Source organism: Pelobates fuscus, chromosome 1 (genome assembly GCF_036172605.1).
Source record: "Pelobates fuscus isolate aPelFus1 chromosome 1, aPelFus1.pri, whole genome shotgun sequence".
NCBI lineage: Eukaryota > Metazoa > Chordata > Amphibia > Anura > Pelobatidae > Pelobates > Pelobates fuscus.
Genome location: NC_086317.1, coordinates 266,596,147 through 266,613,280, shown reverse-complemented (window position 1 = coordinate 266,613,280; position 17,134 = coordinate 266,596,147). Strand labels below are relative to the sequence as shown.

The 17,134-nt window shown below is 40.3% G+C and overlaps 1 protein-coding gene across 1 annotated transcript in view; it reads right to left on the bottom strand.

The window, feature by feature from the left end:
- The window catches only part of NXN (nucleoredoxin), a 147,635-nt gene that overhangs the window by 19,282 nt on the left and 111,219 nt on the right, over positions 1 to 17,134 (bottom strand). Inside the window, exons 6-7 of the mRNA XM_063457169.1 lie at positions 9,757 to 9,936; positions 3,744 to 3,868 (exon numbers count right to left, since the gene is read on the bottom strand). Of these exons, the coding sequence (XP_063313239.1) occupies positions 3,744 to 3,868; positions 9,757 to 9,936 (305 nt within the window). The remainder of the gene's footprint in view (positions 1 to 3,743; positions 3,869 to 9,756; positions 9,937 to 17,134) is intronic.

Here is a 17,134-nt window from a genome sequence, read left to right as displayed (position 1 = left end):
CTGGTTACCGATTATTTGGCTTGTTATTCCGATTCTCCTGTTTTCTCCATTCCTTTGACCTCGGCTTGTTTCTCGTTCTCCTGTTTTCTGGCTCCCTTTACTTGGCTTGTCTCCTGACTATTCTCAGTGTGCTTAACCCGGCCATTCTAAGGACCGGTATTGCACCCTTTACTATCTGTGACCTGTTAGCGTGTTAGGTTCCCGAATCATGACAGGGAGTTCCACAGAAAAGGTGCAGCCCTGGAGAAGTCTTGGAGGCAAGCATCAGATGTGGGAGTATGGACAGAGGTTAGGCGTAGGTCTTTGGCAGAACCCAGGGGCCTAAGGACATACTTGTGTGGGAGGATAGGTAGGTTGGAGCATTATGTAGGGACTAAGCAAGCACCAGAATCTTAAATTGAGCCCTATATCCAACTGGAAGCCAATGTTGGGACCGACAGAGGGGAGAGGCGTGGGCGAACAGGAAAATGAGCCTCGCTGCCGCATTCATTATAGATTGCAGCAGTGTAATCTGGGAACACGGAAGACCACTGAGAAGGGGATTGCAGTTGTCAAGGTGAGAAAGAACAACAGCATGGACCAGCACCTTTGCTGTGTCTGGTGTTAAATAGGGGCAAATGCGAGCTATGTTTTTGAGATGGAAGCGGCAGGATTTGGCAATCGACTGGACTTGAGGGGTGAAGGAGAGGTCTGAGTCAAAGAGAACACCTAGGCAGCGAGCCTGCGAGGTAGAAGTGATGGTGGCGCCGTTGACTTGGAGACAGACAGACATGGGAGTAGCAAAACTTGAGGAAGGGAAAGACCAGAAGTTCTATTTTGGAGAGGTTGAGTTTAAGAAAGTGAGCAGCCATCCAGTTGGAAATCGCAGAGAGACAGTCAGAGACACAAGTCAAGATGAGCAGAGAGATCAGGAGAGGACAGGTAGATTTTTGTGTCATCTGCATATAAATGATAATGGAAGCCAAAGGAGCTGATGAGTTTACCAAGGGAGGCAGTATAGATTGAGAACAGTAGGTGGACAAAGGACAGAACCTTGGGGAACACCAACAGAGAGGGGTTGGGGAGCAGAGGCAGAGCCAGAGAAAGAAACACTGAAAAAGCGCTGGGAAAGGTAGGAGGAGCACCAGGAGAGAGCAGTATCTCGTAGACAGAATAGGAAGAAGCTGTTGATGATCAACAGTGTTAAAGGCAACAGAAAGATCAAGGAGAATTAGGATAGAGTAATGGCCGTGAGATTTAGCAGCGATTAAATCGTTAGATACTTTGGACACAACAGAGTGTCGAGCGGCGAATAGTAGTAGGTGCGAATGAGCATAGAACAATGGAGTGAGTGGGGTTGGGTGATGTATTGGATGATGTATTGGAAGGGGAGGGAGAGAGGTTAGAGATCTCTTCCCTGATTGTAGAAATCTTCTCAGTGAAGTGAGTTTCAAAGTTTGAGGCAGACAGGGTGGTAGGAGGAGGGGGAGCAACAGGGTGAAGGAGAGCATTAAAAGTGTGAAATAGGCATTTGGGTTGGCAGGACAGTGTGCTTATGAGGGTGTTGAAGTAATTTACTTTTGCAGAGGAAAGAGCCAGGGTGTAGGAGCGCAGCATAAATTTATAGTGGAGGAAGTCAGGTGCAGAATGAGACTGAGTTCTGGAACATTTTTTGAGATATCAGGTCAGCTTGGTGTGCCAAGGTTGTAATTGGGAACGCTTGCTGCATTTAAATGTAGGAGGTGCCATGATGTCTAGTTGAGAGGAGAGAGTGGAGTTGTAGAGTGAGGTTGCAGAGTTAGGGCAAGTGAGATTTGAGATGGGTAAAAGGAGAGTTTGGTGGAGAAAAGCTTGAGATCAAGGCAGTGGAGAGTTCTGTGAAATTGGAGAGTAAAGGGTGGTGAAATTTTGGTATGGGGTATGCCGATGTCAAACGTCAGCAGATGGTGGTGAGATAAAAGAAATGGAACAATGAAGAGATTAGAGATGGTACAGAGATTGGTGAAGATGAGGTCAAGAGTGTTTCCTGCTTGTATGTGTGGGGCTGAAGGAGGTTACAGATAGCAGACGGGAGGCATCAGGGCAGTTGAGGTTGCTGATTGCGATGTTAAAGTCCCCAAGTATGAGGGAAGGAGTGCTAGAGGAGAGAAAGTGGGGTAGCCAGGAAGAAAAGTGTTCAATAAATAGCCTAGCATGACTGGGGGAGGGGAGAACGGTCGACGAGGATGAGTGTGAGCAGACGAGGTGAAGGACCCTGGGTTGGGAGAGATGTCACCAGCTGCTAGAAGTAGGAGTAGAGATGGAGACAGGAGGTGTGAATGGGTTTTATACGGGCGGGGTCTAGGATGAGATTAGGTGGGAGCAGGAGAGAAAGAATAGAGAAATGAGTGCAGGGCATGAGATGAGAGAAGGGGGAGTGTAGCAGAGATGGATTAATGTGGATGTGATTGTATTGTTGAGGAAAATGGGTGTAAGGAGATATTTTCATGCTGAGGGAGAGGAGAGAAAAGAGCAAAATATAGAGCATTGCTCAGATGAGTAAGTACTTTGAGAAAAGCAGAATGGGCAGAAGTAAGTAGAATGAGGACAGAGTGTGAGTGGTTAAGGGAGTGTAGGAGTGTTCTGATTGCAGGTAGCGTTTGCAGCGGTCATTTCTAATTATTAAAAACTGTATAGGAGATTCTATCTATAAATGGAATAAAGAGCTTGAGGTGGGGTGGTGAGGGGAAGGGTGGTGAGGGGAGGGGTGGATGGGTTGGGTGGTGAGGGGAGGGGTGGGTGGGTTGGGTGGTGAGGGGAGGGGTGGGTGGGTTGGGTGGTGAGGGGAGGGGTGGGTGGGTTGGGTGCTGAGGGGAGGGGTGGGTGGGTTGGGTGCTGAGGGGAGGGGTGGGTGGGTTGGGTGCTGAGGGGGTGGGTGGGTTGGGTGCTGAGGGGAGTGGTGGGTGGGTGGAGTGGAGTGGGGTGGTGAGGGGAGGGGTGGGTCGGTGAATGGGTGGGTAGGGTGGTGAGGGGAGGGGTGATTGGGCAACTGAGAACTGTTCTGGTTTCCAACCGGGAACTTTTTAATTTAGATTTTGGAAGACAGAGATGATAAAGTTAAAAAGGCCTGTAATAAAGCTATGGAATTCAGATGCACAGAGGAGGTGAGGATTGGTCAAGCAAGACATGCAGGTGGGTATCAATAAAATAAGGGGGGGGTGCACAAATAACAGGGGAAGTCTTTAGAGATAAGTAGATAGGTGATTAACATTTACGGACAACTAGGTTTAGCATGCAGGGCAAGACAAAGTAAAATATAAATAAAATACACATACACACTCACAACTGTAAATACATACATATATATATGCTTGTTTTTTAATATGTGAGAAAAAAAATATATATATATATATATATTTACACACACACACACACACATTATTTATATATATATATACATACACACTCATATATTAAAAAACAAGCACGCCCAGGTATGTTAAAATGACAAAGAAATGGAGACTAAAGATACATTGATTCAAATATACACAAGTAGTTAAGATACAATAAAAATATAGTGCCCATCATTAAGGGTTGATAGTTTCCTCCATAAGCTACCTTGAATAAAGCACTGGTGCAGCTGTACTTGATCTGAGAACTGTTCTGGTTTCAAACAGGAAACTTTGTAACTCAGACTTGATAGATAACAAACATAACCAATAGTAGAAAAATATCTCAACCACTGCAGTTACTGCTAAAGGAAGCAAATTAGGAGATGAACTTACCTCTCCAGCAACAAAGAACAGTAGTGGTGCTTCCTCATCTTTGGCTTTATATTGTGCTATAATTTTTTCTGCTATAGGTTGTATAAGCTGTTTCGCAGCTTCTGACTCCCCATCATCTTCAGAGTCTAAAATATATAAAATCATTGTTTTTTTTCTTGTATTTCTGAGAAAGATGTAGAATACAGCCAACACATTTTCCATAAATTCAAAACCAGCTCACGTCTGAGGACATAATGGAAGTCTATAAACGGATGATAAATATAAAGTAAACATGAATAGAAAATCCTCACCAGGAATATGCACATTTTAAAGGAATGGTCCAAAACATAATTCTAATCAGAAAGAGGAAAATGTTAGAAGAATGAAGTACAGATTAAGAGTGGGAGAGTTCCAAGGAGAATAGTTACAATTACTAAAATTCATATGTTTTATAGGAGTACATGTGATAAAAAAAAAAAAAAATATTTTGTAAAGATTTGTATTTGTTGTAAATTCATGGTAAAGATTTATATTTGTGTTTTACGAGATGAGGGCTGTGGAATCATTAATGCCATAGGTTTTTGGTAGTGGGATAAATATGGGTGCAGAGAGGAGTACTCAAGTCTAATACAATAACGTGGAATCCCTGGATGCCAGGCCATGCTTTCCACCACCTCTATGACATATATAGAAAAGGCCCCAGGGTCCTCATCAAACCACCTGGCTCAAACAGAATCATGGTGTGCTCAAGCCAGGGTCTGGGGTTAACAACGTACTTCTCCATAACGTCACCATCATGACAGTTGGGTAAATAGTCATCTGTGCCTATAAAAGTATTGGAAACTTGAGGGAAAAAAAAAATTATTTTACAGGTACGTGATTTGACACCGACCATTTCTTATATTGTTTTGTTTTCAAGAAATGATAAACATGGCAATCTGCAACCCAGTATTACAATTTAGTTAATTGTGAGTATGTAACAAGAGACATCTATGCTCTATTATGTTGCTTTCTGTATTAGTACTGGGAGAACTAGCTTGGGTTAGACACGTGTGCAAGTTTAGAGAGGGTATGGACTTGAGCATCTAATTTGTGGGATAACTGTAAAGCAAGATAGCATGGACTTCAGGCAGAAGACATAATATGTTTTACTTTTGGTGTTTTGACATCAGTGCTTGTTTTTGATGGTGAAAAATCTAGCATGCAGAGGGTGCTAAGGGGAGGCTAATGTCCCTCTGCTGTTAGCATTAAATAACATAACTATAGAGTTTTCTTTTTCTCAGAACTGCAGCACTAAACACCCGGAAGGTCTATCCGCTCAATGAGATTGACATTGATGTGCACATGGATGATGTTGGTAATGAACACGTAATAAATGTATTTTGCATGCAAACAGGACTGTGTAAACTGCAACAAACACCCTTTCTGGTTTTCCCTGTCCTCCCACTGAATGAATCACAACTTCAAGGTAGTAACACCAGGGCTTATTCAACTAGCCAGGCCTTGAAAGTTTTTACCCTCTAGGGGTGAATTTTTTTACCCATCAGGGGTACATTTTTGTTTACCAACGGCTATTGGTAAGTAGTAATTTTAAACCTTGGTAATACAAGAGTTTAGCAAGTGCTAGTTGGTACGGTTCAGATCTGGTGTGCAGACAATAAATCCAAATATAACAAGACACCCCTTTGTCCTCTTTAGTTGTGAGAAAGTTTTCGTAACAATTTTACTTGCGTCATAATGTCAGAGAAACAGAAAAGAAGGAAACGGCCTTTAGGAAATAATATTTCCCTGCCCATGTACAACTACATAAGAGAAAGTCTATTGCCAATTATTTCATGTAACTAGAAAAAAATCAGTCGCAGGTCACAAATTTAATACGGGGAATGGCGGATCCTATTTATAATGAAAATGTGGAGCTAAAACTCAGTGTTTATTTACTAAATAGTGACCTAAAAGGTGAAATGAATACAAAAAACAACAGATTTGGAAACTTTATTTTACTATATTTTGCAATTGTTATTGCAAACAAAATGTTTAATTCACTTACATTTAGTGTAATATAGTTGCTAACCCCACTAAACAGTTTACAAGTTTGTTTTGTGAAAAGCTTACTCCATGCATGGTACCAGGTATGAATGTCGACTTAAACAATAATCTCCAATAACCTACTGGGCCATTTTCTGCCAAATACAGTACCAATTTGTATTTGTTAGCAGCTTATTCGCACACTTTGTTTAGAAACACCTCTTCATCACTTTAAGCATTTATGGTTTAACTTTGAATCCTCAGAATTGTGGCTAATGCATCTAAGCTGCTAAGTTAGAGTTATGGAAAATGGCAGGGTAAACCCTTTCACTGGATGGCACCGATTGCAGAATATGGACAATGTAGGGGCAGAAAAAATATACATATGTTCAGCTAGGAGAAGGCATTATAAATTTGAGATGATTAACCTGTGCCATGTCAGAAGGTGTGAAAAGTTCTTGCCCCAATGAAACTGAACTGAGCTGCTCTGGGCGAGAATAGAACCTTCCATTTCCTGAATGTCTGTACTCGTGAGGCACCTTTACGTACACTCGCGGGTATGTCTGTACTCGCGAGTGTACTTAAAGTGAGTGTATGTAAAGCGGGGTATGCCTGTATGTTTTTCTTTGACTTTTATTTGCAATAAATATGGCTCATGGAGTGGTATAAAGGATATGCTTAATTTACCCTCCAATCCACTTTTTTTTTTCTCCATTACTGCCCTCTGAGATGTAAATCTATATGACTACATGTCCCATATATCTAAGGTAACACAGAGAGCCGAAATACGTCACTTCCGGGTGACGCAAACTATGCTGCTACTTATCACGGCTAAGGTGTCCAGCGAGATAATTGCCTACATGTCCCATCAAGCGCTGGGGCTCGCAGGAAAAAAAAATATTTTACAGGTACGTGATATGACACCAACCATTTCTTATATTGTTTTGTTTTCAAGAAATGATAAACATGGCAATCTGCAACCCAGTATTACAATTTAGTTAATTGTGAGTATGTAACAAGAGACATCTATGCTCTATTATGTTGCTTTCTGTATTAGTTCAGAAGCTTATATATATTTTTTTATTTATTCTTATCCCTAGTATTCAATTTCAAAAACATATTACACCCTGTTCCAAATTATTATGCAAATTATATTTTTCGCATTTACCTAAATAACTGATGTAAATAACAGTCAGCATAATTATTATGTTATCAACTATTAAGAGTACAATTCAAATTTTATTGAACAAACCTCCTAATGATAACAGTATTTTTTTTAAACATAAAAAACTTGCAATGCACTGTTCCAAATTATTATGCACAGTAAGTTTCAAAACACTTTATAGGTTGTAAAGAACTGACAATTGTAATTTGTTGTGTTTGCAGCATATTTACTGAAATCAAAAGCTATTTCAATCAAATGTATAACAACATTTTAACTTTTTAAACATTTTAACAGGTCACGTTACATTTTAACACAAGATGCCTTATTTGATAGCAGCTTCACAAATCTTGCATCCATTGAACTTGTGAGTTTTTGGACAGTTTCTGCTTGAATTTGTTTGCAAGATGTCAGAATAGCCTCCTAGAGCTGCTGTTTGGATGTAGACTGCTTCCCACCCTCATAGATCTTTTGCTTGAGGATGCTCCAAAGGTTCTCAATAGGATTGAGGTCAGGGGAAGATGGAGGCCACACCATGACTTTCTCTCCTTTTATCCCCATAGCAGCCCCTGATGCAGAGGTATTCTTTGCAGCATGAAATGGTGCATTGTCATGCATTAAGATGATTTTATTAGGGAAAGCATAGTTCTTCCTTCTGTACCAGGGAAGAAAGTGGTCAGTCAGAAACTCCACAAACTTTGCAGAGGTCATCTTTACACCTTCGGGGACCCTAAAGGGGCCGACCAGCTCTCTTCCCATGATTCCGGCCCAAAACATGACTCCACCACCGCCTTGCTGACGTCGCAGCCTTGTTGGAACAGGGTTGCCGTCCACAAACCATCCACTACTCCATCCATCTGGACCATCCAGGGTTGCACGGCACTCATCAGTGAAAAGGACTGTTTGAAAATTAGTCTTCATGTATTTTTTCTGCCCAATGCAGCTGTTTCTGCTTGTGAGCATTGGTTAGTGGTGGCCGAATAGAAGGTTTATGCACAGTTGCAAGGACTCTACATCTAGATGTCCATAGGACTCCAGAGGCACCAGCAGCTTCAAATATCTGTTTGCTGCTATGTAATGGTATTTTAGCAGCTGCTCTCCAATGCATGGATCTGGCATAAATCTTCCTTAATGTGCCTTTATCTGCACGAACCCGTCTGTGCTCTGAATCAGCCACAAATCTCTTAATAGTGCGCTGATCACGCTTACGTTTTCGTGAAATATCTAATGTTTTCATACCTTGTCCAAGGCATTGAACTATTTCACTCTTTTCGGCAGCAGAAAGATCCATTTTCTTCTCCATATTGCATGAAAATGGTGCTCTGCTTAATAATGTGGAACACCCTCCTTTAGTAGTTTTTCCTTAAATTGGGCTCACCTGGCAATCTAATTATCACAGGTGTCCGAGATTGTTTTCAGTGATCAAAAGAGCCCTGAGACACAACACCATCCATGAGTTAAACTGAAAACCAAAATATTTAATCTTTGTGACACTTAAATAGAATTTGCATAACAATTTGGAAGAGGGTGTATATATTTTTTATATTTATATGTTTTTTATGGTATTTTGTTTATCCTACCTCTCCAAGACATATATATTTTTCTCTTTTTACAGATTTATATCACATATGCAGTCATGAGTTGTAACAATCTCATATTCATATTTTAAAATGTATTGTTTTTAATAGTATTATTTTTTTGTTTTTATTATGTTTACAATAAAGAATGTATGTATGTTTAGCTTTTATATATAGATATAAAAGCAGCAATGACCTCTAAGTAAGGGCACCATTGCATACAACAAGTATGGTGTCCCAAAAGAAAAATGGTTGCTAATACTTCAGATCCCTTTAAGAACTATATTGAACCCGGAAGCGATCCACAACCGGAAGTGATCGAATACCGCAAAATGACGCCAAAATTCAACACCCCCAGACTACTATTTAAACAAAAACGGGGTGTGAGGAACTATGCACCTGAGGAAGACCTACTTGGTTGAAACGCGTTGTGCATTTACTGGACATTTTTAATTATTTGTCTGCTGCTATATCCTGTTTTCTGCACTTTATTGAAGTAAATCCATTTGAGAAAAACCTTTGAGTTTCCTGAATATTTGGGAGTTACAGAATTCCAGGATTCATTCCAGCAACTTTATCTGCTGATAAGCCATCACAGCCAGAGCCTGCTATACGTGGCTCTGGGAAGAGTGGGTGACCTCTGTGTATTTAAATATCTGTATATATACAGTATTACACTATGTACAGTTTTATATGTTACAGAAAACCAGAGACAAATTGTAAGGTCCTCCTTGATATAAGTATATCACATTGTGTGGTGGTGGTTTCTACTTGTTTTTGCACTTGTCTGTACAATGTGTTTTTAACCTGGCCATACGTATCTGTCTGTTTTTCTTTGTCCTATGTGGCTGTTCTGCATGCTGGGGGACTACATATCCTGACACTTCCTCTGTGCCGCTGTAGTAGTAGGAAGGTTTTGCTCGGCAGCCAATGATAGGCTCAAAGTGTTGCTGGCTACCTACTGAAATAAGTTGTGCTGCAGCAGCAGAGAAGAAGGAAGTAATGCGGAAGCTCTATATTGCATATTTATAAACAACTATGAAAGGGTAATCTGCTTTGTGCCATCTGTGTTGCTGTGAGCATATTTTTTTTTTTGCCAGTGTTAGTGATGGCATGGTAATAGAACCGGAAATAAGTGAATAGCCTAGGTATTATTACGTTTTACAGACAGCATCTAAATCTAAACTTCTGAATTTCACATGTACCCGTTACCACTATGTAAACTTGCCATCCCCTCTGAGTGTACCATGATATACAATATTTTCCATACCCACAAAAAGGACGAGGCAGGGGCCTTCATTTAGCTGCACAGCATTTAAGTCTGTAAGCTCCACAACAGGCTTTGGGTGCCAAGGAAACTCTTTGCAGTCAACATCATGCAAAACTTCCACTCGTCCTTGCCGTGTAATGACTTCCCCCTTGGGGTCCAATATAATTAGATTTGGGATACCTATGTGAAAAGAAAAAAAAAATATTGATCAAGGATATAGATATATATATTAATAAAACATTTTGCCCTGTGTTGCTCAATGCGTTGATCATCTAAGGTTCCAGGTCATCAAAACACATTTCAGCCCTCTTTATTTAAAATGTAATATAAAAGGGATAAAGCGACCTTTTTCACAATGTTCCATTCTTCACAGAAGAGGGTTATTGAGTAAACCATTAAAAAGTATAGTGGAATTGTGGTGTTGCACGTTTTCTCCAGCAATTCCAGAACTGCCTCTTGTCGGGACTCGTGATGCCACATAATAAAAATCTAAGCAAATCATAATAAGTAATTGTAGAAAGTAAATATAGATACTTTGGATATGTCTAGTAGTGTAGGTGTCAGATCCACTTATTAATCTAAGTGTGAGAATAATATGAAACGCTTTCTTTCCATGTAAACACAGGACAAAAAACAGAGCAGACAATTCTCTCCAAAATGTTTCATGCTGCATGCTTACAACTTGAGCCAAAGAATTTCCTGAACATATTGTAGAAGCTTGTAGCAAAGCTTCCTTATTCTAATCTTCACCTCCCCCAGAAACCTTCTTTAATCCTCATATAATAAACTTCACAATAATAAACACTGTGCTTAACCACTTTTGAAATAAATGTATGTGACTTGCTCTGACCATTGTAGTTCAAACACAAAACATGCTTGACATGCACATTCTTCCTTACATTTCCATGAGATATTTAGTACCGAATAGTAGATGAATTATTATCAAATGCATTATTCCAAAGGGGTTTTTGCATCTACGAGACGTAAGTGAACACTAAAGGTTGTGCTACAATGATCATGCCATTGTAGGTAGAACTATCTGCCTTGGTCTTCAATGTTGGTTTCACTTCCTACCCATTCAAAATTACTAATGGAACAAGGCAGGCGTGCATGCCCCTTTCTCCCCTGGATTTTTGGTTGCTATTAGAAGCTTTAGCAATTAAGAACCAGGACATTCAACGTATAAACCTCAATGATAAAGAATACCACATTAACCTATGTACTATTAACATTGTCCCAACCTATTTTATCCCTTCCCACTATCAAACACCTGCTTGATGCATTTAGGATTGCATTACTTAAGCAAAAATAAAGGCTTTGACAGAAGGTATTTCGAGATCAGAAGCTGGCCTTTTATCTGGTCTATTTTCTTATGAATGAATTACTGAGTATTACAATTACCTAGGTGTCTACATTATTAACCAAGGAATCCACCTGACAACCTGTGACCTGCACATTTAAAAAGATAGGGCAGGCCTCCCAAATACTCTCAAAATGGCAGTTTAAAAACAACTATCTTTTTAGAACTCTTTAGGTATCAGTACCCTTAATATATTTTTATAAAATAATCCAAATTTCACTGAATTACGTCTAAAACAATATAAGAGCCTGAGTATCCATACAAAAGATAAGAAGAAATTGTATGCCAAACATTACGTATGATCAAAGGGGAAATTACAATGGATGGACATATAACATGATGTCATAGGTCCTACCAAGATCTCATAAGTTATATGGTCATCCAGCTGCTATAGAAAAGTATGCACTAACCTTTTCCAACAATGATTTCACATGACTACATGGAATTATATTGTACATAGAAGAAACCTGTACATGCTACAGTTAAAACCAGTTGCGCACAAAACACATCTGCAACCTTGCATTCCTGTTTCTTTTATTTCTACAAACAAATAACTAATAAAACACAAAAGTTTAAAAAAATTGTAAAGACTTCACAAATAGCATCAAAAATCCAGTTTACACACATCTAGGCCACGTTGCAAATGAGGAGAAATAGGCACATTGTTTAATTTCTCCTCTTTGTATGCTTTCTCTATGCTGACTGCCAGGTACAAAGGACAGAGCTTATAACAATGATTGACAGGGAGCTAATATGGCGACTTCCAGTATCAGGATGACAGACATCCCAAGTCTCCCCGTAATTCAGGGAGACTCCCGCATGTTGAATGTGGCTCCCTGACACCCGCAAATCATACACAATACCCCAGAAATCACACACAACCTGATGTGTGTTATTGCCATTATATTGTGTATGATTTGTGCCCCCTAACAACCCCATATTACTGGTTAAACAGGGGCCTGGTCGGGTGCTGGTCCTTTAAGAGCCGACCGGGCCCCTGAGATATCAGCAGAGAGCTGACCCTGAGAAATCACAGAGAGCTGCCCGCCTGGGGGGACTGGAAGGAGGAGGCAGCATGCAGGCAGCAGAGGAGAGCAGAGCAGAATGGAGGCAGGCAGAGGAAAGGGCTGGAGTGAGCTGGGCTGAATGCTCACTCCCATCAACCTCAGCCAGGATCAGAACTCCAAGCAAGCCACCCTCCTGGACACAAAGGTAAGCTAACAGGAGGGTGGCTGCAAAACTATAAATTATGATTTGTGTTCCTGTCAATATGTGTATGTGTCAGTGTGTATCGGAGTGTATGTGCTAGTATGTGTATATGTGAGTGTCAGTGTGTGTATCTAAGTGTCAGCGTGTGAAGCCACTTCCCTAAAATGCATTTTTTGCATGTTGGGATGTCTGGTATGATGAGGTGTAGATTTCTACATTGATTTTTTTTACACATTCACAAATACATATTTGTCAATTATAGGGCATAAATAAACATAATTGTAACAATTCTGGGAAGTGACAGGTCACCTTTAATGCTGGTTTGTTCCTGTGCTCTGTTATTAACCCCTGTATGCTCACACTATTCCCAGCAATCCTGCCCTGGTTAACAATCTGTCCATCTGACCCAAACAAATGAATGATCACAATGCAACAATTATCTACAAATGATCCATTGCTACAATAACTAGTGAATAATGGAAGTTCTGGCATAGCTTCCAACACACTCAAGAACAAGATCGATTTTCCTAAGCAGATTCTAGTGAACTTGAAACAGTTTACGAATTTTAAAACATTGGAGCATTTTACTTATAAACAGAATACCTCTTAGGAATGCACACTATTTTAAATATCCTCTTAGGATTACATTCAAAGGACCACTATAGGCACCCAGGCCACTTCAGCTCAATGAAGTGGTCTGGGTGCCAGGTCCCTCTAGTTTTAACCCTGCAGCAGTAAACATAGCAGTTTCAGAAACTGCTATGTTTACACTAAGGTTAATCCAGCCTCTAGTGGCTGTCTTACTGACAGCCGCTAGTGGCGCTTCCGCGCTTCTCACTGTGAGAAGACGCTGATGACCATAGGAAAGCATTGAGTAATGCTTTCCTATGGACTGTTTGAATGCGCTCACAGCTCTTGCCGCACATGCGCATTCAAAGCTGACGTCGGGAGAGGGAGGAGAGTTCCCCAGCGGGGAGCCTGGCACTGGAGAAAGGCAAGAATTTAACCCCTTCAGCCCCGCTGGGAATGGGACCCTGAGTTTGGGGGACACCTGAAGACCCTATAGTAAAGAAAAGTAACGTTGACAGTAGAAAGTATCAAATTAGAGACAGAGTCAAAACTGCTCAACTGTTAAGTAACACTTTAACCCTCTAAAAGTCAATCACATTGTCATTCTTAAAGACCTCGTATATAAAGTCAGTGACAGCAGGAATCTCTCTACAGCAGCTGATGCTAAATATGCAAGAAATACTATTCTGGCAAATATTCTTAAAGAGCAAGTTTGTGATTAAGTCCTGGGATGTCATTGGTTCTCAAAGGGTTACAGTTACTAAAATAAAAGGTGCCCTCTGGTATACCACTAATAAACATTTAAATAGTTCGGTATATTATGTATCCTGCTATACTGAAATTAGTAAGACATAATTTAGGAGGATAAACAATACTATTAACTACTACCATTGCTTACTGTGTCACTCCAAGAAAGGAATGGCTCTGAGTACTGAATTGTTTGGCTTACAAAAGAGGAGATATGTGAGCCACTTGTGGATGACTGCACTCTTGCATTTAGCATTTTGATTCATAAAATGGAACCTTTAGTGAACTTTTTCTTCAACGTACATTCTCAGCACTCCATGGGAGACAAGACATCCCAAAATTACTAACTGTATACGTTTCATATCTATGAGAAGTACTCTGTATGAGTCTTAAGTCAAATCGCCCAATTTTAGACAATGTGCCAAATAACCAACTGAAAGGGACACTATAGTCACCAGAACAACTACAGCTTAATGTAGTTTTTCTGGTGAGTATAGTTCCCTTCAGAGTTTTTTCAGAGAAAAGGCAGTGTTTACATTGCCTCTAGGGACACCTCCAAGTGGCCACTCCTTAGATGGCCACTGGAGGTGCTTCCTGGCAGTGGTGTATCCTGGTTTTGTGCTGCCCTAGGCAGGACAAAACTCAGGGGCACCCCCCCCCCCCCCGCGCGCGCGACAGAGCTCCCTCGCTAGCCGCCCGCCCGCCCAGCAACCAGCCCAGCAGCCCGACCGGCAGCCCAGTTAGCCGCAAGGCTAACAAGGCATTTGCCCTGGGCATTTGGGGGCGGCATTTTTTGCCGCCCCCTGGAAAATGCCGCCCAAGGCAAATGCCTTGTTTGCCTCGCGGCTAATACGCCCCTGCTTCCTGGGTCAGTGCTGCTAAAAAAGCAGCACTGACGTTCAGCGTCCCCACGCTCTGCATGGAGGCGCTGTATTTTCCTCATAGAGACGATCTATGGTGGGTTAAACACTATAGGGTCCGGAATCCATGTTTGTGTTCCTGACCCTATAGTGTTCCTTTAACAGTGGATGAATACTATAATGCCTTTATTCATTGCTCTGAAAGATGTCACAGTAAACTGCTCAGGAATAATCCATTGCATTCTTTGTTCAAACCTCAATGATCAGTGTTTTACTATTTGCATCCCAAATCCCTGTACATGAACTGTAGGAACTGGTACCTCCCAGATCATATTACCATATATAAAAAAAAAAAAAATGAAAAACACTAGATACTACTTTATATTAGAAAGCAGAAGCACGCTCAAAAATATATTCAATTCTTTGTATTTGGCTCTACAAATAATTTGCAAAATCTTACTATGACCATTCCTTTTAGTCATGCTCCAAGGCTTTGATTAACTAAATGAGGAAAAATGAAAAACAGTGAACGTCAAAGAGATTCGGCAGAGGTTTTTTTTTTTCTGTAGCATGGTATAGAATGTAGTAGCTTAGATCCAAACCAGGTTTCCTCTGAAGCATCCTAGTTTGGTAATTCCGTGCATGGGACCAAGTGAAAAGATTTTTCAGTGAGTGTTATAGCCCACCTCTACTCACAAACTGTTAAAAACATATATTATAGAGGTTGGATGTCACTTTAACTAACTGGTTTTGCCCAGGACCTCCCAATTTCCGTTTCTCATATGTTCTTAGTATTGCCTATGTAATATTCAAATCCTCTAGTACAAAAAAAACCTTCCAAAAGGCAAATAGGAAGGAAAAAACTCATGTTTCATTTGAGATGTCTTGAGGATCTGAAAAGAACCCTGGTATTCTAAAAAGCATATGGGGTGGTGTATGTGTATATATAAATGGTTTATGTAGAAAATTGATGGAAGTGCACTCCCCACCCCTTGCCAAGGAATCCAGGGTGCTTCACTGGATATGTCCCAGTACCAAAATGGACAAAATATAATAGTAAAAATAGAAAATGAATCCAGGCACTCAAAAGGAATTCCAAGAAAAAGGCAATTTATTGGAACCAGCAGCTACAAAGCGACGTTTCAACCCCTAAGGGTCATCTGTAAATGGTTTAGACTTGAGAAAGGGAGGATTTCCCAAAAGATTTTTGCTTTAAAATTATTTTAGTTTATTAAAAAGAGTATTTACAAGAAACTATCTTTTATATCTGCATCACAGGACAACCGTTAACATTTCTACTACTATATACAGTGTGTGTGTATAGACACAAACACACACACATTAAGAAGTTGAAGAATATGCAGAAATGTAGATACCTCTATTCCAACAGTTTAACATAGGGGTTAAACTCGATATGTACATTTCATACTGAAATGCTAAACATACAGACTCCAGGCACTAGGACCACTTCAAATAACTGAAATGATCATGGTACTTGGAATAACCCTTTAACTCACTATGATAGAAGTGTAATGTTGAACTCCACGGTTTCCTCACCAAAACCATTCCATGACTCAAATGGCCGCCAATAATGTTGTTTGGTAAATACATTACTGCCATTACTGCCGTTTGGGAAAACATAATCGCCTGTTTAAAAGAAGACTTAGCCAGTTGAAAAGTTTCGGATTAAAACATGTGGCGTAGCAAATCCTTTGAGAAATGAAGCGGCTCAGTGTACATAAGACTAAAAATAACACCCAAAATGCCATCAAGCTGCTATGGTAATTACATTAATACAATCACATGATTAGGATGTACTTCAGCAGCTTTCAGTTCATTAACCTTCTTTTTCCTTTATATCTATCGTCACTGACCACTGCAATTGCTAAGCCAACTAAAAAACACAAAACATAAAAGCTATAATGATCTTGTCAGAGGAGCAGTGACTCGGAAACGTCAACTGCTTTACATAGATAGAGAAACTGCTTATTTGTTGTTGTCCTGTTTCCTGGTGCAGAAGATCCATTGTGTTGTTACATGTGACTAAAACAGCATTAAGGAAATTAAATCTCTTTATAATCACCTTTCAGGCATACATCATACTTCAAAACATGATTTGATTTATCTTGAAGGAATCCTCCAAATACCTAAAAGCACTTCAGCAAGCTAAACCACATTAGTTGTTGTCTATCTTTTCAGGTATATTTAATAGAAGTGACAATAAGTTAATTCCCTTATTAACACCTCAAGCAGACAGTCGGGAGGGTTTCTTGCTTTATTCACTTTCAAGCAAGTACTTCTTGAGTAGTAGCGCTGGTTTCAATGCTTCTCCTGACAGATCGCGGAGATTGCCACACATTAGCAGTGTGTCTACAAGAACTGATTGGACACAAGTCATCAGTAATAATGACTTCATAGAAAAATGATTAGTACTGCGACAACGGAGCTCCTGATACTGGAATAAATGTGAGTTTAATTAACTTTAACCCAAAATGGGGGTTTAAGGACCACTATAGTGCCAGGAAAACAAGCTAGTTTTCCTGGCACTATATGGTCTTTAGGTCCCCCCTAAACTCAGGGTTCCACTCCCGCTGGGATGAAGGGGGCTGAAGGGGTTAAACACTTACCTTTA